The sequence below is a fragment of the Trachypithecus francoisi genome, unplaced genomic scaffold (assembly GCF_009764315.1).
Source record: "Trachypithecus francoisi isolate TF-2019V2 unplaced genomic scaffold, Tfra_2.0 Lachesis_group7, whole genome shotgun sequence".
Lineage (NCBI taxonomy): Eukaryota > Metazoa > Chordata > Mammalia > Primates > Cercopithecidae > Trachypithecus > Trachypithecus francoisi.
The window spans coordinates 22,484,158-22,506,834 of NW_022681472.1; the positions used below are offsets into that span (position 1 = coordinate 22,484,158).

Consider the following 22,677-nt stretch of genomic DNA (forward strand, 5'->3'; position numbering starts at 1 on the left):
TTTCACATTGTAAGTTGAAACAACTAACTGAGTTGTGCTTCCTAAGGTCTTCTTATTTTAAACATTCACCCTGATTATTCAATGGCATTTTAGATATTTTGAGGAATTCATTTGTGCTAGAATACATATATTTATTTTCATAATTATCTATTGCTTATAGCAGCTTTGGGATGAACCAGGTAATAGATCTGAATTTGGAAACAAGGTCGATGTAACATTTTTAGGGTCACCAAATGGCTGTGTGGAAGTAGTTCTGAAACAAAAGCTGTTTTGGGAGAAAGAAGCTCATTCTTCTTCCTGTGGTTCGTATGTCAAGAAATTATACCACGGCTCATTGCATTGCCAAACTAGAAACTTTAAGGTCATAGCAATGGCTCAACTCATGGATGACTGTTTCGAGGAAGCCTTCTATAGCCCTAAGCTGAGTTAGGGCTATCACAATACTTATAAAAACAGTATCATATTGTAGTCTCATTACTGGTTGATTGGTTGACCTTGTTTTCAAATTCTTGAAAATCAAGACCATATATTCCTTCTTTTGTTCTACGCTGAGTAGTATTAGTGCCTGACAAATACGTAGATGGCCAATACATATTTGATTAAATGAATAATTGAATGAATATGGCATGATATGATATAACATGACATTAATATAGCTGGTACAAATTAGAGTAAGTTCAGTCAGAATAATTTCAAGTACTTCCCCAAAAAGAAGTAGCCAAGAGAGAGTTCAGGTCTAGTCATAGTTACTAGAAACTCATTCATTGGGAGATCAGGCTTAAGGGGCAAGAAATCTAGTCTCTAGAAGAAAACGTTTGATGGGAAAATAATGCAAAGAAGAAATATTTACCTTCTCAGAGAAACTTTTATTCTGTTGGTGAAGGATAGAGGTATTGGAGTATAAAGGAGAAAACTAAATAAGAGGACAGAATTATACACATAAATACATTAAGAAGTAGGGATTCATTAGCTAATTTTAGAAAAAATCCAGAGTAGTTTCTAATGTGATGTATTTATTTTATAGCTATTTCAAAACACATATTTTTCAATCATAATTTCATGTAAATATCTTAAAAATTCATTTCTCTTTACACTACCTTCACATGCAGAAGTTGGTTGTCAACGGCTATGAGCTGATTAAGATTCTCCAGTATTTCTAAGTCTCTAATGTCATCAATATTATTATTGCTGATATTCAATATAGAGAGGGATTTCTGTAAGAAAAATAACCAAGTTAGCATTAGTAAATAGTCTAAATACTGTATATAGGAACCAGAAATCCTAATTTTTGAAAATTTTAAGCTTGATCAGTTCAGGCTGTTTTCCTCTTTAGGCAAAAACATCAAAAGCCATGAAATCCTTTTTATTGCATTTTTTTTCATATGAAAGTTTTAAAACCACAGTATGTCATATAACTTACCCTTTCTCCCTATAATTCCTCCATAAGTCATATTTTTCTTTTCCAAGATACAAAATAAACTTATAGAATAAAAAAGCCAAGAATCAAAAAGCAAAGAAAGAAAAAAAGATGCCCCAGTAAACAAGTAACACAATATAGAAAAAATGCTTACTGTAGCTTCAGCAAATTATCATTTTGTGCTAAATATTACTAACATTTGTACTTGCATAGGGGCTGGGTGCGGTGGCTCATGCCTGTAATCTCAGCACTTTAGGAGGTGAAGCAGGCGGATCACTTGAGGTCAGGAGTTCAAGACCAGCCTGGCCAACGTGGCGAAACCCCATCTCTACTAAAAATACAAAAAATTAGCTGGGCATGGTGCCGCATGCCTGTAGTCGCAGCTACTCGGGAGACTGAGGCAGGAGAATCGCTTGAACCTGGGAGATGGAGGTTGCAGTGAGCAGAGATCACACCTGGGAGACAGAGCAAAACTCCGTCTCAAAAAAAGATTTATACTTAACATAGGAAGAAATAGATTTTGTCTTTATTTTACTAAATAGGAAACATGATCAAGAATAAAATAATATCTGGTTTTTATTTTTCTCTCTACCTGTCTATATGGTTTTCTATCAATCCATATGTTCAGGGACTACTTAAAATAATAATTAGCTAATTAACAGGAATTTCAGTATTGTTGTAACACTATAACACTAAATCAGAGTCATCTTACGAGGCTTAGGAATCCAAGATGGAGTCAATCATCGCTTCATGGCCTTTTGGCTAAGATCAAGTGCAGTATCTGTTCTTATTAGTTTAAGTTTAAAAAAAACATGGAGGCGGCCGGGCGCGGTGGCTCAAGCCTGTAATCCCAGCACTTTGGGAGGCCGAGTCGGGTGGATCACGAGGTCAGGAGATCGAGACCATCCTGGCTAACACGGTGAAACCCCGTCTCTACTAAAAAATACAAAAAACTAGCCGGGCGAGGTGGTGGGCGCCTGTAGTCCCAGCTGCTCGGGAGGCTGAGGCAGGAGAATGGCGTGAACCCGGGAGGCGGAGCTTGCAGTGAGCCGAGATCCGGCCACAGCACTCCAGCCTGGGCGACAGAGCGAGACTCCGTCTCAAAAAAAAAAATAAAATAAAAAAAAAAAAAAAAAAAAAAAAAAAAAAAAACATGGAGGCATCCATGCACAGTCAACCTTTAGAAAAAATATTTCCTGATACTAAAGTATTGGGAGAACTACCTCTTAATTTTTATAAATTTGGGTCAAAATCCATCCACTATCCTCTATTTCTGGGCCCTCTAAAATAAAACTGATGAGGCTGGGCACGGTGGCTCACACCTGTAATCCCAACACTTTAATCCCAGACTAGCCTGGCCAACATGGTGAAACCCTATCTCTACTAAAAATACAAAAATTAGTCGGGCGTGGTGGCGCATGCCTGTAGTCCCAGCTACTTGGGAGGCTGAGGCAGGAGAACTGCTTGAACTGGGGAGGTGGAGGTTGCAGTGAGCAGAGGTCATGCCACTGCACTCCAACTTGGGCGACAGAGTTTATTTTTATTTTTAAAATAAAAATAAAATAAAACTGATGAAATCTGTAAAACAACTACCATGTCCCATTTATGTCCCTTGCCCCAGAATTAAAATTAGCCTATCCCAATAAGTCTGTTGTTTTGAGGATTAGCAGGAGCCTAAGTGGTACCCTCTGGCTTCTCAATTTATTATGGCACCTCCATTCAATGTGACTGGTTTCAGGCGACACAATTAGAGCCCCAACCCCAGGGCTCCCAGGCCTACATAAGTTCTGATGTGGTAGAGCTGTATGTAGTGCAATCTACAATCAAATCAGGATCCTGGAAGAAAACAACTTATTATTACAATGGCCCTCTACTATATTGTTTAAAAGTTTCCAAATAATTGCACATTCCTCTCTCCTTAGGCTTTTTCCTAAAATTTAAAATGTTGAGCCGTGATAATCACCAAGGTCCACATTATGAATGAATGAACATCTGTATTAGAACTTCAGTTAACATACCTTTTCACATTCTTCTTCTCATCCTTCCAGTTACCCAAAGAGGCAAGTTTTATTATCCCACTTTATAAATGCTGAGTCTTTGAGATTGTACCTGAGAAAATCAGCTTCAGTCCTCAGATAAACTCTGAGCTGGCCATATAAAATGCAGAGGATGTACAATGTCCAAATATACCTTCACCACATTCCTGTTTCATTACAACTTGTTAATCACTATATTCCTTGTCAACATATTCAAATGTGAACTTACTGCCAGAGAATGAAGAGTTCTTGGATCAAACAGAAGCTTTTCCCCGAGGGGAAGCCTCTGATTCTCAACATGAAGCTCTCTTAGTTCTCCTAATCCTTCTAAACCTTCTATGACAGCAATGTAATTGCCTCCCAGATACCTGCAAAACATAGACATAGTTCTAAATAGACATTCTGAGAATGTCATGGTCTTTATTAAGCGTGACAAAAGTGTAATAACAAAATCATTGAGCTGAACAAAATTATAAATGAGGAATTTTGTGTTATATTAAATCTATGAAAGGTTGGTTTATCTAAATGAGAACAAATTATATTCTTACATTTCATTTAGTCTAGAAGTACATTTTTTTGCTTTTTAAAAAAGTGAGCGAATTGTAATAGTTATTATCAAACTATCTACCAGGGCTCTTCATATGTTAGGTGACATATGAAGAGCCCTGGTAGATAGTTTGATAATAACCATTTCTGTGTTGTAGGTTTAAAAAATGAAGATTTCACAGCTAGACACAGTGGCTCACAACTGTAATCCCAGCACTTTGGGAGCCTGGAAGTTTAAGACCAGTCTGGGCAACCTAGGAAGATCCCATCTCTAAATAAATAAATAAATAAGCCAGCCAGCCAGTCATTGTGGTGCATGCTTGTGGACCCAGCTACTCAGGAAGCTGAAGTGGGAAGATCACTTGGACCTAGGGCATCAAGGCTGTGATGAGTCATGATCGCGCCACTGCACTCAAGCCTGGGTGGCAGAGCGAGACTCTGTCTCAAAACTAAGAGATAAAAGGAAAAATGAAGATATCTGGGCCTAACCCCTGGAGATTCTAATTTGGATATGTAGGTTGGAACCCAGTGCTCTTCATTTTTAATAAGCATTCACCAGCCAACTCTTGTGTCTCCATTCTGAGGTTTTTAGCCGGTTCTTTGAGGAGCATGATAGTTATTCCAGTCTGGGAAATTGGATCCACCAATCTTCATTGCCTAATTATAATCACTATAGGCAGTAAATGCCGTTTTACAATCAAGTTTACATCAATAGGATCAATTATATGACCCAGATAGTATGAGATGTGTGATTCTGAAAGGCACATAACTCATCTGGGTTCCATGGGAACTTCTTTTATCAGTTGAGCCCACATGAGGATGTTTTAAGTATCCCTATTAGCCCTTAAGACAACCCCTCCCCAGAATGAAAAGTGTACCAGGCTTAATAAAACACAAATTATTAATATTATACGTGAAACAATTTACTTCTTGTTAATAATAGTATGAGAAAATAGAAATTGAGGTCTGTTCCACAAAACCCATGTGGGAATCATATGCTTTTTTTTCATATAAGTATGAAATCATATCAATTTCATATTCAATTTACTTTTGGAATTTAATGCAAAAAATGGAAATGCCTTTATGCAAAAAAAATAAGTACCATAATCATAAAAATCAGATACATTATTAAAAAATAAAAGCACTTACAGTTTTTCCAGTTTCTTTAATGACCTGAGGTTCTCTATACATGAAATACAATTGTTTTGTAGGTACAAGTGGGTCAGATTTGTGGCATAATTCAGGTTAGTGATTTGACTAATACAATTATCATATAAATATAAAACACTAAGATTTTTGCAAAGAGAGAGATCTTCCTAAAAGGGAAACAAAAACATGTTAAATGTAATTTCTCCTGAAAACTTGTTTGTTTTTAACAAAAATTTTCAGTTGATCATTCTGCAAATTTCCCTAAGGTTAATATAAGAGAACAGTATTTCTCTGTTCTTGGCACAGTTAAAACAAGACTAGACTGATTACAAAAGAAATTCTGTAATATTTTTTCTTTTTTTAAGAAATTCTGTAATTATATCAATAAAACTGGAATTGTTAAGATTTTCCCAGAGCAAGCAATTTTCCTTGGAAGCCATTAGGCTCCTCTGGAAGTTGAAACATTGAATAAATTATTGTCTCAACGTTACAAATAGGGGTTAATATTTCTGTAGGATTGGAAGTCAACTATTGTGGTTTCTAATACTGAAAACTGGAAGTCATCTAGATATCCAGAATAATAGATTAATTTTTTTTTTTGTTTTGAGATGGAGTCTTGCTCTGTTGCCCAGGCTGGAGTGCAGTGACATGATCTTGGCTCACCATAACCTCTGCCTCCTGGGTTCAAGTGATTCTCCTGCCTCAGTCTCCTGAGTAGCTGGGACTACAGGTGTGCGCCACCATGCCTGGCTAACTTTTGTATTTTTAGTAGAGACGGGGTTTCACTATGTTGGCTAGGCTGGTCTTGAACTCCTGACCTTGTGATCCACCTGCCTTGGCCTCCCAAAGTGCAAGGATTACAGGTGTGAGCCACCGCACACAGCCTCATACATTAATTTTTAAAAAACTATGATAATGCTATCAAAAGAAATACCATAGAACCATTAAATATCCTTTTGTTTCTTCAGTAATACCTAATACATAGTTAAGTGAAATTCATAATATGTAGTTAAGTGAAAATAGTACATTTAATATGACCCACTATTGTAAAATTATATGAATAAGAGACTGAAAGGATATTACCTAAATGTTAAAAGTGATTGTGTCTGAATAGGATTACATTCCTTTTATATGTATTTTATATGAATAAGAACACCAATTACTTTTTTTTTTTTTTTGAAACAGGGTCTGCCCAGACTGGTGTCAAACTCCTGGGCTCAAGTGATCCTAGCGCCCCAGCCTCTTGAGTAGCTGGGATTATAGGCATGCGCTACCATGCCCAGCTACCAGTTACTTTTGAGATAAAATAATTAAAGGGATTTTTTAAAAGGCTGCCATTTCTTGTGTCATGGCAGATCAGCCTAGAGTAAATAGACGAGTGGTGAAGTTCTGCTCAAAAATTTCTCAGCCTTCATTAATTAACTTCTTTTAAAATACAGCTATGTGTTGGAAACTGTAAGTTTAGAAGTTATTCTCATTTTAGTGTGAATTACTTTAACCAATTTGCCTTCCTTCTATCAAAGATCATCCACCCTGGAGGAGCACTGATTGATGTGAGGACAGAGTATGAAATAGGGACTTTACTGGGGGCTCTCCAGAGAAAGTAGTCTTTTTTTTTTTTTTTTTTTTTTTGAGACGGAGTCTTGCTCTGTCGCCGGGGCTGGAGTGCAGTGGCCGGATCTCAGCTCACTGCAAGCTCCGCCTCCCGGGTTCACGCCATTCTCCTGCCTCAGCCTCCCGAGTAGCTGGGACTACAGACGCCCGCCACCTCGCCCGGCTAGTTTTTTGTATTTTTTAGTAGAGACGGGGTTTCACCGTGTTCGCCAGGATGGTCTCGATCTCCTGACCTCGTGATCCGCCCGCCTCGGCCTCCCAAAGTGCTGGGATTACAGGCTTGAGCCACCGCGCCCGGCCGAGAAAGTAGTCTTATATGATATCATGAAGTAGAGAGTTCTGGGCAACAAAAGAGAGACATGAGGTTTGGGCAAAGGAATCATGGGAAGAAGGATCACCAGGAAACCAGAAGGGGATCTAGAATGGGAGCTGGGTTGGGGTCCCTACAAAAAAATCAAGTATTTAATTGATCATTTTGCCTGGGGCATTAGTATTTCTTTCATTTGTTCAATAAATACTTATTAAGCATGTAATATGAGTCAGGCATTGTAATGGATGAGGGATTTAGGATGATGTGAAACAATAGACATGATTTCTGCCCTCAGGTAGCTCCTGGGTTTCCAAGAAAATTTATCTCACCTGTAGTCTAGCATTTACTGTAGACAACAGATACCAACACAGATGGCCTAAGAGTGTTATTGCAGCCTTTAAAGTTTCCCAAATTACAGCCAAGAATTACCTTAGTGCTGAGAAAATGTAGTTTCAGATTATATCCAGATAAACATAAACTTGTCTGATGTAATTGACCCAGTATAACATACATTTACACAACCAGTTAAATTATGTGCAAAAAAGATTTCACTGTTAAACTCTTTTTTTCTTGTGTTAATTTTAATTTTAATTTCCATAGTTTTGGGGGTACAGGTGGTTTTTGGTTACATGGATAGGTTCTTTTTCGAGACGTAGTTTCACTTTGTTGCCCAGGCTGTATTACAGGTATGACCCACCGCACTTAGCCAGGATAAATTCTTTAGTGGTGAGTTCTGAGATTTTAGTGCACCCTTCACCTGAGCAGTGTACACTGTATCCAATATGTAGTCTTTTATCCCCCACCCCCTTCCCAACCTTGTCTCACTGATAAACTTTTGAAATATGGTACTCACATAGTGACTTCTTAACATTTTGGTATACTTAAAAAATTCATATTTCAAGGTTTTACAATAATACAAAAGTAATTATTGTCTATGAAATTATTTCCCAACATACACTTTCAAATCTAGTTTGCTACACTATATAGTGTTGTAGGAGAACAGTAATACAAATATTTAAAATATATATATTTAAAAATCACAATGGTATATTTTATAGATTTAATTTTAACAAATTTAATATCACAAGTAGGAAGTTAAAATAAAAACACAATATAAAGCTTACTGATAAAAATAAGTTAATAAGGCCAAGTGCGGTGGCTCACGTGTAATCTCAGCACTTTGGGAGGCCAAGGCAGGCGGATCACTTCTTGATCTCAGAAGTCTAAGCTCAAGAACTCAACATGGTGAACCTGGCAACATGGCGAAACCCCCCCCATCTGTACTAAAAATACAAAAGTTAGCTGGGCATGGTGGCACATGCTTGTAATCCCAGCTACTCGGAAGGCTGAGGCACAAGTGTCACTTGAACCTGGGAGGCAGAGGTTGCAGTGAGCTTTGATCATGTCACTATATTCCAGCCTGGGCAACAGACCGAGAGAGACTCTACCTCAAAAAAAAAGTTAATAAGAATAATGAAAATATAGTTAATATATTAGGTATGCCCCCAAACCAATTCCTAAACTTTACATTATTAATTATATAAACATAGGAAATAATTTCAAAGTTCTTACAATTGCATCTATATTTTTGTCTGAAAAATTTATATGAGTTATTTTCTTCAGGCACTGTGAAATGGTTTCTTCTTTTCGGGGTTTAAGATTGCTGTTTCTGGCAATTAGATCCAAGGTCAGTCGAACCATAATTTCTTTATAAATCAAACTCTCAGCAAAAGCTCTGTTTTGATACCATGTCAAGAAGTAGGTTTAGGTATTATTTCCAGCTTTCTAAAGATTAAAGAAAAAAGCATGATGATTATCATAGCAATTTAAGGAAAAGTTATTCTGACTTACTCTTTAAATAATTCCCTTATATGAAACTATTTGATAAGCTAGTTTATAGACATCTTTAGGGGCACCTGAGGTATTTTCTAAGTTTATAGACTTAACTTCATAAAAAGATTTAAAGCATCAAAATTAAACGCACAATACTCATTATTCATTCACATTTAGTTTTAAATCTTTTCTTCTTCCTGAGCAGCATTTGAATCATTGCAAGTACTCTTTTTTCTTTCTTTTTTTTTCTTTTCTTTCCCCTTTTTTTTTTTTGAGATGGAGTTTCGCTCTTGTCGCTCAGGCTGGAGTGCAGTGGTGCGATCTCAGCTCACTGCAATCTCTGCCTCCCAGGTTCAAACGATTCTCCTCTCAAGCCTCCAGAGTAGCTGGGATTACAGGAGCGTGCCACCACGCCCAGCTAATTTTTATATTTTTAGTAGAGATGGGTTTTCGCCATATTGGCCAGGATGGTCTCGAACCCCTAAGCTCAGGCAATTGGCCCGCCTCAGCCTCCCAAAGTGCTGAGATTACAGGCGTGAGCCACTGCGCCCAACCTCTTTTCTCTTTTAAGAGACTGGGTCTCATGTTATGGTTCCCAGGCTGGCGTGTAGTGGCTATTCACAGGCATGTAGGCATGATCATAGTCCTCTGCAACCTTTTTTTTTTTTTAAGACTCCGTTGCCAGGCTGGAGTGCAGTGGTATGGTCTTGGCTCACTGCAACCTCTGTCTCCTGGGTTCAATCGATTCTCCTGCCTCAGCCTCCCAAGCTGCTGGGATTACAAGCACGTGCCACCATACCCAGCAAATTTTTGTATTTTTAGTAGAGACGGGCTTTCGTCATGTTGGCCAGGCTGGTCTTGAACTCCTGACCTTGTGATCCACCCACCTCAGCCTCCCAAAGTGCTGGGATTACAGGCATGAGCCATCGCGCCCGTCCCCTTGCTTTTTTTTTTTTTTTTGGTTTGTTTGTTTGTTTGTTTGTTTTTAGAGATGGGGTCTTGCTCTGTCTCCAAGTCTGGAGTGTAGTGGCACAATCTCGGCTCACCGCAACCTCTGCCTCCTGGGTTCAAGCAATTCTCTGCCTCAGCCTCCTGAGTAGCAGGGATTACAGGCGCCTGCCACCATGCCCGGCTAATTTTTGTATTTTTAGTAGAGACAGGGTTTCACCATCTTGGCTAGGCTGGTCTTGAACTCCTGACCTTGTGATCCACCCACCTCGGCCTCCCAAAGTGCTGGGATTACAGGCATGAGCCATCGCGCCCGGCCTTATGAGCATCTTTTAAAGGATTATTATTCACTCTTGGAGTCAAAAAGGCCCTCAAGGAATATCCTCCAATGTTCTCATTTCACAGGTAAAGAAACTAAGTCCCAGAGATTTATCTTAAGCTACTCAAGCTAGTGACAGTTGAGAAAGGGACCAGGTCTCTTGGCTCCTTTTCCCATGGTACCCATAGAGACCATATGTCTGAAACCCCTAAATCAGAACACATGGTGTGAAAACCTTAAGTACATAGGACAATGGTACAAAATACTTGAAAATGAAGCTGGCCTAGAAATTTATGTTTTATTAGTACAACCATAATCCACAAAGAGGCAACATAATCCAGGGGATTTTTTTGTTTTTTTTTTTTTTTGTTTTGTTTTTGAGACGAAGTCTTGCTCTTGTTGCCCAGGCTGGAGTGCAATGGCGTGATCTTGGCTCACTGCAACCTCCGCCTCCTGGGTTCAAGCAATTCTCCTGCCTCAGCCTCCCGAGTAGCTGAGATTACAGGTGCCTGCCACCACGCCCGACTAATTTTTGTTTTTTTAGTAGAGATGGAGTTTCACCATGTTGGCCAGGCTGGTCTCAAACTCCTGACCTCAGGTGATCCGCCCGTCTCAGCCTCCTAAAGTGCTGGGATTACAGGCATGAGCCACTGTGCCCGACCAATCCAGCGTTTTTCAATCCAGATTTGCCTGGTTCATATTTTGGCTTCATCCCTTACTAGTTAGGCATCTTGGGCAGGTTACTTCAATTTCTTACAAAATAAGGATAATAATGGTCCCTATTTCCAAGGGATAATGTGAGGATTGGTGAAATAATCATTATAGAGTGTTCTGCACAGTACCTGGTACATAGGTCAATAAACATTCGCTATCATTATTATTATTATGTTACTGGTTTGTTCACAGATAAGGTTATCTTAACTGTCTCACTGGAAATATATCAGGACTGTTAAATATGAGAAACATGCCGGGGGTGGTGGTGCATGCCTGTAGTTCCAGCTACTCGGGAGGCTGAGACAAGAAGATTACTTGAGCTCATGAGTTCCAGGTTAGAGTAAGCTATGATCATGCCACTGCACTCCAGCCTGGGTGACAGAGGGAGACTGTCTCTAAATAAGTAAATAAAATATTGCCATATATTGTCTATAGATTTGAGGTAGCCCATTTTTTTTCAATTGCCGAGGAAGTATAGCTATTTAAGTGATAAATATCCCAGTTTCCCCAATTGTGCTTCACATTCGTTTACTACAAATGTAACCAAAAATGCAGTTTAAAATTAAACATTATTCCAGTGTATATGGAATTTAACCAACCAAATACCTCAATGTGTACAATATTCTGTACATGAAATCAGTGCTTAGGAGGAAAAATGAATTCAGTAGACTATAAATTAAATTTATATACTCACACATTGGCATTACCCAGGCTATGTTATTGTAAATTGCCCACAATAAAATATTTGAAGATATGGAATGTATTCTTAGACTCTTCAAAATGCAAAGTACAACCTACAGAATAAAATTATAAAATCTTAAGCCTCAGAACTGAGCAGAAAAAAAATAATAAAATCTTCATAGATTTTTGAAATTTGCATATATCTGATTATTTTTATAACAAAATTTTAAGCTTATTGTTGACTTTTCAGATCACATTTCAAATATGATACTATATTCTGAACAAAGTATCTAATTCAATTAAAATAACTTATTAATATTACCTTGAAAATATTTCATAAAATATTTCACGATAAAAGTATAAGAATAGTATAACACCCATGGACCCACAGATCAGCTTAAAATATAAAACATTACAAATACATTTGAAACCCCTGTATACCTTTCTTCCTCTTCATTCTCTTAAATTTGGGATTTATCTAAAATTTAGACTATTCATGTTTTTATGCTTTTACTACAGATGTATGTATACCTAAATAATATATAGTACTGTTTTTCACAATTTTACATGTCATCAATGATATTAATATTATTCTGTCTTCAGCTTTCTTTTCTGCTTTATGTTTTGTATGTGAGAGTCATGTGGGTTGATGTGTGTAGCTCTAGAATATGTACTATACAATATTCCATTGTAAGAAATTAATTTTTCCTAATGACTGATCTTTGGGTATTTCCTTTTTTTTTTCACTTTTACAATGTTGCTTTTATGATTTTGTATGTATCATTTAGCACACGTGCAAGAGCTTCTTTAAGGTTTAAAACTAGGAGTGGCCACTTTGGGTTGGACATTTCAACTTTACTATATATACTGCCAAATTTTTCTCCAAAGGAATTTTACCACTGGCAAGTAAAAGAGTTCCCACTGCTCTACAATGCAGCCTGCACCATTTTTGGCACCTGATATTGTCAATCTTTAACTTTTTACCAAGCTGATGGGTATAAAATGGTATCTCATTACTGTGTTTTAATTTGCGTTTCTTTACTTATTGAGAGACTGAGTATTTTCCTGATTATTGGCCATGTGGAGTTTCTCTTCTGTTAATTGCTATTTCTTATATTTTGCCCATTTTTCCCACTGAGTTCTGCTTTTCTAAGAAATTGGTAGAACACACACACATTTCTATTACATACTAATATTTCATTGATAACATGTGTTGCAAATGTCCTTTCCCGGACTGTAGCTTGTCTTTTCTTTTCTCTCTTTTTCACTTGTTAGTTTGCTTTTAATGGTATCGTCTAAAAAACAGAAACTTTATTTTTTAATATAGTCAAATGTATCATTATTTTTCTCATGTTTTGTGCTTTTTGTGGCTTATTTAATAACACCTTCCCTACCTTAATTTCAGAAAAAATGACCTATATAGTCTTCTGAACATGTTAAAGTTTTCCTTGATGCATTCTGGTCTTTATCTAGAGTTGATTACTGTGTAGGAAGTGAGATATTCAATATTCTTTTCCTTATGGAGAACCAGTTACCCCAGTACTTGGTGTATTTTCTCTTCTATGGTTCTTTTCTCTTGCATTCACTTATATATTTATCCCCATGACAACACGGTCTTAATTAGTACAGATTAATAATCTTTCTCTCTACTTGGCTTTTTCTTGGTCCTTGACTCCTTCATATAAATTTAAACATCAATTTTTCATTCCATGAAAAGTCCTTTCATGATTTTGTTGGGAATTGCAAATTTATAAATAATTCATGAAGCACTGACATTTCTCTAATATCAAGTCTTCCTTTCCATGAGTATGGTAAGTCTCTCCATTTTGGTAGTGCTAATTTAATGATTTTCAGTAGTTAAAAATTTTTCTTTTATATTTAAGGCCATGCATAAGTTTTTTGTTTTGTTTTGTTTTTTTCATTTGTTTGCTTGTTTTTGAGACAGGGTCTTGCTCTGTACAGTGGCCTGATCTCGATTCACTGCAGTTTCCGTCTCCCAGTCTCAAATGATCCTCCCATCTCAGCCTTCTGAGAAGCTGGGACTACAAGCCTGCGCCACCATGCTCAGCTAATTTTTGTATTTTTAGTAGAGATGGGGTTTTGCCAAGTTGCCAGGGGAATCTCAAACTCTTGGGCTTAAGCAATCCACCTGCCTCAGCCTCCCAAATTGTTGGGATTGCAGGCATGAGCCACCATGCCCAGCTCGAGCTTTTATTTTTGAGTTATTGGGATCATGTATTTTTGTTGATATTGCAAATGCTATTCTTTTAGAAATTATATTTTTTGTTTGTAGCTACTGTATAGAAATGCAGTATTTTTAAAATATTGATTTTATATCCAGCAACACTGCTAAGGACACATTAATTTTATTTTATAGAGTCTTTGTGTTTTCCATGTAGACAATCAGATTATATATAAGTAACAGTCTACTACTTCCCAAACCTTTTGTCTTTTTTTTTTTTTTTAATTTTTTAGTGTGTTATTGCACTGGCTAGGACCTCTAGGAACAATGTTGAGTAGAAGCAATGAGGGTACATGCACTTGTCTTATTGCTGATCTCAAAAGAAATATTTGCAACATTTCACCACTAAGTATGATATTTGCTGTAAGTTTTTTATTTTTATTTTTTAGTATGATATTTGCTGTAAGATTTTTTTTTTTTTTTTAAGATAGCATGGGCACCGTGGCTTATGTGTATAATCCCAGCACTTTGGGAGGCTGAGGTGGGCAGATCACGAGGTCAAGAGATTGAGACCATCCTGGCCAAAATGGTGACACCCCATCTCTACTTAAAATACAAAAAAAATTAGCTGGACATGGTGGCGCGCGCTGTAGTCCCAGCTACTCAGGAGGCTGAGGCAGGAGAATCACTTGAACCCGGGAGGAGGAGGTTGCAGTGAGCTGAGATCGCGCCACTGCACTCCAGCCTGGCGACAGACCAAGACTCCGTCTCAAAAAAAAAAAAAAAAGATAGACATATTCAGATTAAGAAAGTGCTTTTATATTCATAGTTTGTAAAGTATTTTTTAAAATCATGAATGAAGGTTGATGGTTATGAAATGTTTTTCTTTTGCCTTAGGAGATGTGGTGACTTAACATTAATAGACTTCTAATGGTTCTTTTTGTATGAGTGTGTGCATGAAACGGTCTCGCTCTGTCACTCAGGCTGGAGTACAGTGGCACAATCTCGGCTCATGGCAACCTCTGCCTCCTGGGCTCAAGCAATCCTCCCACCTCAGCCTCCCGAGTAGCTCATGCCCTACAGGCTCATGCCACCATGCCAGCTTATTTTATTTTATTTTATTTATTTTTTTTAGACGAAGTCTTGCTCTGTCGCCCAGGCTGGACTGCAGTGGCGCATCTCGGCTCACTGCAAGCTCCCCCTCCCGGGTTCACACCATTCTCCTGCCTCAGCCTCCTGAGTAGCTGGGACTACAGGCGCCTGCCACCACGCCCAGCTAATTTTTTGGTATTTTTTTAGTAGAGACGGGGTTTCACCGTGTTAGCCAGGATGGTCTCAATCTCCTGACCTTGTGATCTGCCCGCCTCAGTCTCCTAAAGTGCTGGGATTACAGGCATGAGCCACACCCGGCCTAATTTTTGTATTTTTTGTAGAGACAGGGTTGTACCGTGTTACCCAGGCTGGTAGACTTCTAATGTTAAATTTTTTTGCATTCCAGGGATAAACCAAACTTAGTCAGAATAACATATATATGCAAATTAAGTTTGCTAATGTTTTATTTAGGATTTTAATTTTTTTTTTTTTGTACAGATAGGAGTTCACTCTTGCCAAGGCTTGAGTGCAGTGGTGTGATTATAGCTCACTGCAATGTCAAACTCCTGGGCTCACGTGTTTCTCCCACCTCAGCCTCCTGAGCAGCTGGGACTACAGGTGTATACCACCATGCTCAGCTAATTTTTTATTTTGTATTTTTTTATTTTTGTAGAGACAGGGTCTTACTATGTTGCCCAGGCTGGTCTCAAACTCGTGGCCTCAAGCAATCCTCCCACCTCAGCCTCCCAAAGTGCCAAATTATAGGCATGAGCCATCATGCCTTGCCAGGAATTTTTTCATCTAAGCTTAATAAGAAGATATTTCTTTTCTTTTTTTACAGACAGGGTCTCGTTATGTTGCCCAGGCTGGTCTCAAACTCCTGGGTTCAAGTGATCCTCCTGCTTTGGCTTTTCAAAGTGCTGGGATTACAAGTTTAAGGCATCATGCCCAGCCTATCACATGAGTTTTTACTTCAGGCTCTGTTTTCTAACTTTGGCTAAAACAGAGAAAATTTGGATCACCTGAAACCTCATGAATGGCCATGCTATCGTAGGGAAGGCAAAATTTTACCTCTTCCATTTTAGGGTTTTTTTTTTGTTTTGTTTTATGGCTGAGCCTAGTAATTAAATTGACATACAGCAGATCAAGAGGAGAAAAGCAAACAAATTTAGTTAATACAAGTTTAATGTGGCCTGGGAACCTTCATAAGAAATGAAGACTCAAATACGCAGAGTTGTATACTTGCATACTAAGTTAGAAAAAGGATAGTAGGCCAGGTGCAGTGGCTCATGCCTGTAATCCCAGCACTTTGGGAGGCCGAGGTGGGCAGATCACTTGAGGTCAGGAGTTCGAGACCAGCCTGGACAACATGGTGACACCCCATCTCTACTAAAAATACAAAAATTAGCTGGTTGTGGTGGCACATGCCTATAATCCCAGCTACTCAGGAGGCTAAGGCAGGAGAATCGCTTGAACCTGGGAGGCAGAGGTGGCAGTGAGCTCAGATCGCACCACTACACTCCAGCCTGGGCAACAGAGTGAGACTCCGTTTCAAAAAGAAAAGAAAAGAAAAAATTAAGAGCATAGTAAATTATGAAAATGTGGCCGGGCACGGTGGCTCATGATTGTAATCCCAGCACTTTGGGAGGCTGAGGTGGGTGGATCACCTGAGGTCAGGAATTTGAGACCAGCCTGACCAATATGATGAAACCTCGTCTCTACTAAAAATACAAAAAACTTAGCCGGGCATGGTGGTATATGCCTGTAATCCCAGCTACTCGGGAGGCTGAGGCAGAAGAATCGCTTGTACTCGGGAGGCAGAGGTTGTGGTGAGCCAAGATTGTGCCATTGCACTCCAGTCTGGGCAACAAGAGAGAAACTCCATCTCAAAAAAAATAAAAAAGAAAATGTGACAAGGTAAAGGAGCTTGGGTTAGGGCTAGGGTAGTTGATTGGTGAAGGGTTCTTGTAAAAACGTTTGTTTGTACAGCTTTTCCTTGGCTTCAGCTTCCAGTCCTTGATAGTAAGAATGATACTTTCAAGTATAGGGAGGCTCTAGGAATCCATTTTATTGTTAGCTTTTTGTTATTGTTGTTGTTGTTTGTTTTTTTGTTTGTTCCTTTTGTTATTGTTGTTTTCCACCTTTTCGGTTCGGGGGGTACATGTGCAGGTTTCTTACATGGGTGGAATCCATTTTAACGGACCCCTTGTCTTTCATCTGCTGGAATTCCCACAGGCTAGAGGCAGTGGACAACGTTTTCTGAATTCTGTTAGTATCTATACTTCCACTTAGGCCACAGGTTCAGTGGCTTCCAGATGCTCTAAATCACTGGCTCCAGCCCTTAGGCTTTTCAAAACCCTTTCAAACTCCAGCTCCACGCCCACCGGGCTGCTTCCTCAGCCCCGCGACCACCCCTCCACCTGTGACTCCCTCCTCTAGAGCTGTTTCCCAATCTTGCCAGCTAACCATTTGTTAAAAACAGACTTCCAGACTATTTTTTCTGGAAATTCTATGTCTAAAGATAGGGCCCAAGGATCTGCATTTTAACAAATGTCCCAGAAAGTCTTACTGGCAGGCAAGTTTGAGAAACATGGTTCTAGGATTTCCTCGGTCCCCACGCTTATTCCCCGCGGGCAGCTCACCGCTCGCGGGACAGTCGGGTCGGTAACTCCGGTTTGGTGGGTTTCGCCAGCGCCGGGTCTCTACGCAGACCAGCGGCGGTTGCTGGGCGACCAGACGCTCCGTCCAAGCGCCACTCACGAGAAGTCTCGCGACGTCGCAGGCTGCTCCCTCCCCGGTGCGTCCTACTCTCTGTGACACGGCGGTTGAACGCTAATGGGCACTGACGGTGGCCACTAGGCGGACTCCGACTAGAGTCCTGTTAGCTTGAAGAGGCCGTGAGGCATCGGTCACCGTATTGTTTTACTGGACCAATTAGTAGCCGGAACAATTTTTGGCAGACTACCATTTCCCCCTACCGGATTATCCTGCCATCAGCTTTGACCGTTTCAGTGCCCAACAACCACCTTTTCCCAATAACAGACCAGGAAAGGAATTATCTGATTCAGAATACAGTCTGTACTCTATCCTTTCCTCGGTGAAACCTCAAATTCCTTAGGGTGACATTGAGGGCTATTCATCATGACCAACCTCACCGCTTGCCACCTGCCCTCTACACTCCAGTGTTTTTCAGTATACCCTGTTCTTAATAAAAATAATAATAATTCCTCTCTCTTCTCCGCCCTTCAAGGAAGACATAGCACACATTTTCTCACCTCCTTCAGTTTTATTTTTTTTTTTTTTTTTTTTTTTTGAGGCGGTGTCTCGCTCTGTCGCCCGGACTGGAGTGCAGTGGCCGGATCTCAGCTCACTGCAAGCTCCGCCTCCCGGGTTCACGCCATTCTCCTGCCTCAGCCTCCCGAGCAGCTGGGACTACAGGCGCCCGCCACCTCGCCCGGCTAGTTTTTTTTTGTATTTTTAGTAGAGACGGGGTTTCACCGTGTTAGCCAGGATGGTCTCGATCTCCTGACCTCGTGATCCGCCCGTCTCGGCCTCCCAAAGTGCTGGGATTACAGGCTTGAGCCACCGCGCCCGGCCTATTTTTTCTTTTAAGATTTAAAGACTCAGTTTGGAATTAGTGCCGCCTTTCCGAAGTCTTCCTGGGTATCCCAATTTGTTAAGTGATGCCCGTTCTTCCCCCAAAACAGCTGAGATGTATTACTTTTTTCAGCATAGCACTTAATACAATATTGTATGTTAGTTACTTAGCCCCATCTCCAAAGAGATGGTAAATTCTTTGAGGGCATGGATTATGTGGTTTACTTCGCCATTTCCAGGACCTAGCAAAGTGCCTTGTACATTAATAGTTACTCCATAAATGTTTGTAAAAGGAATAATTTAATTGCAGAAGAAGAACAATAGTACAGGGAACTGACATTTATAGTGGAAAGCCCGGGGCTTATTAGGGATATGGTGAGCAGTCTGGATATAAGGGACAATGCAAGCTGGAACACATTGAGTACCAGCTGTGATTCTGGTGAGAAAAGATTGTCATTGCCTTTCTTTGAGCAAAGAAGTGTCAGAGTAGAAGACTGTTAGAATTGCAAGGCAACTTAGAGCCCATGAGGTAGTCCTAATTGCCATTTTGCGATAAGGAAATTCCCAGGGTTCAAAAGAAGAAAGAAACATGCTCAAGGTCACACCTGGGGTGGCAAAGAGGGAACTTCTTGGCCTCGTGATTTTAAGCCCAGTTCTCCTTTCATTTTTATCCCCCTGACCATTACAATGAGAGTATCCTAGGAAGGTGGGGGAATGGGGGCAAAGGAGCCCTAACCCCATTCAGGATATTTTTGCTTAAGTCCAGTTGTGAAAGCAATCTTGGCCTGGGTTGGAGTGAAGGCAAAGAAAGTGGAAAGGAATGAAAAAATTGAGGAGATATTTCGAAGCATGATTTAATAGAGACTGGGTAGGATAAAGGGAGGGGAGAAGTTGAAGATAATTCCCAGATGTTAGCTATGATAAAGGAACAATACTGGGGAAAGAGGAGAAATGGTGAGTAATTTGAGGGGAAGTGGACGAGTTTGGTTTACATACATTAAGTGTGAGGTGAGAAAGGTTTTCATAGTCTCCAGTATAAAGCTGATTATTTAAACCATGAGGCCATAAATGATAGTGAGGGAGAAAACAAGGAAAGCGAAATAGTGGGTTAGTAGCTATGCCAACTAGTTTGGATAAAAGAGGGAAGAAAAGCTAGTAAAGATGGTATAGAAAGAATCATCAGAGGTGAGATTTGTCCTGAGAAGCACAATAATTCAGTGATTCAGAAACTCATAATTCAGATTCAGACACTGGGGGAGGGAGTTTAAGGAGGGGGTATCTAACAGAATAAAAAGTCACAGAAGGATAAGAAATAAAAGAATGGCTGGGCAGGGTGGCCCACGCCTGTAATCCTAGCACTTTGGGAGGCTGAGGCGGGCGGATCACGAAGTCAGGAGTTTGAGACCAGCCTGACCAACATGGTGAAACCCCGTCTCTACTAAAAATACAAAGGGTGGCTGGTCGTGGTGGCGTGCGGCTGTGATCCCAGCTACTCGGGAGGCTGAGGCAGGAGAGTTGCTTGAACCCGGGAGGCAGAGGTTGCGGTGAGCCAAGATTGTGCCATTGCACTCTAGCCTGGGCAACAGAGCGAGACTCTGTCTCAAAAAAAAAAAAAAAAAGGAAATAAATAAAAGCATGATCAACGTAATATGGCTAAAACACTACTAGAGGGGTACGAATTAGATGTCCCCCCAATTATCTGTTTTGTAGTTCATTCCTTTGGGGATAACAGCTTTAACAATGATGCAGGGCTAGTCCATTGCTCTGTGTAGCACTTGGTCAACCTGCTGCTAGCATTACTTTGCTAGGAGCCTTGTTTAGCAATGCCTCATTGAAAATCATTTTGGAACAATTGCATATATCATTATAAAATGGAGTATTATCTCATTTGTGGTAATATTATTTAACACATTTAACATATTTAAATTAAATAACATTTAAATAAAACATTTAATAGTCTAAAAGGATATACATATAGATATATACCAAAATGTTTAATAGTGATTGTTTCTTGGTGATAGAATTATGATTTTTTCCTCCTATTTTTAGCAGTAAGATTTTTTTAAATGAAAAAATTACATTCTGAAAATTTATTTTGGATTCCACTGTTCATGGAATTGAAAATGTGACTGCTGGTAGTTACAATGGTTTGAATTACTAATTTTTCTTTTTCTTTTCTTTTTTTTTTTCGAGACAGAGTCTCACTCTGTTGCCCAGGCTGGAGTGCAGTGGCATGATCTCGGCTCACTGCAACTTCTACCTCCTGGGTTCAAGCAATTCTCCTGCCTCAGCCTCTCAAGTAGCTGGGAGAACAGGTGTGCGCCACCACGCCCGGCTAATTTTTTATATTTTTTGTAGAGACAGGGTTTCACCATATTGGCCAGGCTGGTCTTGAACTCCTGACCTCATGATCCACCTGCCTCAGCCTCCCAAAGTGCCGGGATTACAGGTGTGAGCCACCATGCCCAGCCGAATTACTAATTATTTTTTTGATGCAACAAGTTAAGAGAAAGTATTTTCTCATTAAGATGTGAAATACAGGCCAGGTGCGGTGGCTCACGCCTGTAATCCCAGCACTTTGGGAGGCCAAGGCGGGCAGATCACCTGAGGTCAGGAGTTCAAGACCAGCCTGGCCAACATGGTAAAACCCCGTCTCTACTAAAAATACAAAAATTAGCCAGGCATGGTGGTGGGCGCCTGCAATCCCAGCTACTCGGGAGGCTGAGGCAGGAGAATCGCTTGAACCTGGGAGACAGAGGTTGCAGTGAGCTGAGATCGTGCCACTGTACTGGATTCAGACTGACAACAGAACAAGATTCCGTCTCAAAAAAAAAAAAAAAAGATGTGAAATATAATTCCTGTCTGATGGCACAGAATGTTAAACAATCATCTGCATATTTTCCAATGTGGCAGAAATTTGGCAGACTACAAGAAATACTTGTCTTCAGTACCAAATTTGTAAGTTCAGCATAAAATACTCTAAGAGTTACACTTTTACAGATGTTGGGAAATATATATTTGTAAAAAAAAACATATATTGTGAAGCCTTGAGAATCATTTTAAAAGGTACTTTTGGAAGAATGATGCTAAAAAGCACTTTGTAAAAGCCTCAACTAGAGTTTCCAAGAAACCTTAGAAGGAAATATACTTTATATTTCATATATTTTTCTTTGTAGCCCATATGTATTTCCTTACCTTCCAGAGTACATACAGCACACCAGCTCTAATGATTAGTCATCTTTCACTGAGAAACCAGGAAGTTAAAGGGCCCAGACCTGCGTAACATCACATAACTCCATACAGAAAAGTTGGCATTTTTTGTTAATGCCTCTTTTTGTCTTGATCTTGTAGATTGGTAAATATTAGTTACATGGTAGGCAGACTTCTAAGATGGCCTTAGCGATCTCACCTCCTGATATGCAGGCCCTTGTGTGATCCTCTCTTCTGGAATGTGGACTACACCTACTGACCTGTACTAGCCAACAGAATAAGGCAAAGCTGATAGACTCTCTTTCTGTGATTAGGTTACAAAAGATTATAACTTCTGTATTGTTAGCAGATTTTATTACATTTTGGGCTTGCAGTCTTTGATAAAACAAGTTGTCATTTAGGAGAGCACATATGGCAAGGATCTAAGGATAGTCTCTAGCCAACAGCTAGTGAGGAACTGAGACTGTCAATCCGATGAGAAACTAAATGCCAACAAATACCATCTGAGCTAGGAAGCTGAGCTTTCAGATGAGATCTCATCTGTAGCCAACACCTTGATAGCAGCATTGTGAGAGAGACTCTGAAGCAGAGGACCTAGATCCCTGACCTACAAAATCTGTGAAACAATATGTGTTATTTTAATCTACTGAGTTTTGTAATTTGTTATATAGCAATAAATACCTAACAGGAGCAATGGAAAATTCCCTTAAGGAGAGGTTAATTCAGAAAATTGGGACATCATTCCCATTTTTATAGGACATTTCAAAAGGAAACTCAGAGGAGAGAAAAGAAAATGACTACAGGAAGCTTAGTTAAACAAGTATCTATCGATCGATCTATCTATCTATCTATCTATCTATCTATCTATCTATCAGAAGCTGCAAGCTGTAGAATCAATACAAACAAAACCCTTTTGATTATGGATGAAGCAGTCTCTATTCAAGGTATCCTGTAACCTGGAGATGATCATTTCATTGGGAGCTTCTGTAGAAGATACTAGGAGCCCTCCAAGGCCATGATGTACACAAT

General features: G+C 39.6%; 1 protein-coding gene and 1 pseudogene across 4 annotated transcripts in view; one reads left to right on the plus strand and one right to left on the minus strand.

Annotated features, from left to right (window-relative positions):
- The window catches only part of PPP1R42 (protein phosphatase 1 regulatory subunit 42), a 66,159-nt gene extending 48,582 nt beyond the window's left edge, over window positions 1–17,577 (minus strand). For 2 of the 4 annotated variants that reach the window (XM_033202248.1, XM_033202251.1), the window contains exons 1-5: window positions 17,484–17,577; window positions 8,645–8,857; window positions 5,149–5,315; window positions 3,683–3,821; window positions 1,098–1,214 (exon numbers count right to left, since the gene is read on the minus strand). In XM_033202248.1, coding sequence (XP_033058139.1) covers window positions 1,098–1,214; window positions 3,683–3,821; window positions 5,149–5,315; window positions 8,645–8,773 — 552 coding nt within the window. In that variant the 5' untranslated portion in view covers window positions 8,774–8,857; window positions 17,484–17,577. Of the gene's footprint in view, window positions 1–1,097; window positions 1,215–3,682; window positions 3,822–5,148; window positions 5,316–8,644; window positions 8,858–11,580; window positions 11,681–17,410 lie in introns of all 4 variants that reach the window. The other 2 variants (XM_033202249.1, XM_033202250.1) reach the window with 2 other exon arrangements.
- LOC117079732 lies at window positions 2,160–2,270 on the plus strand (annotated as a pseudogene).
- Window positions 17,578–22,677: the final 5,100 nt, after the last annotated feature.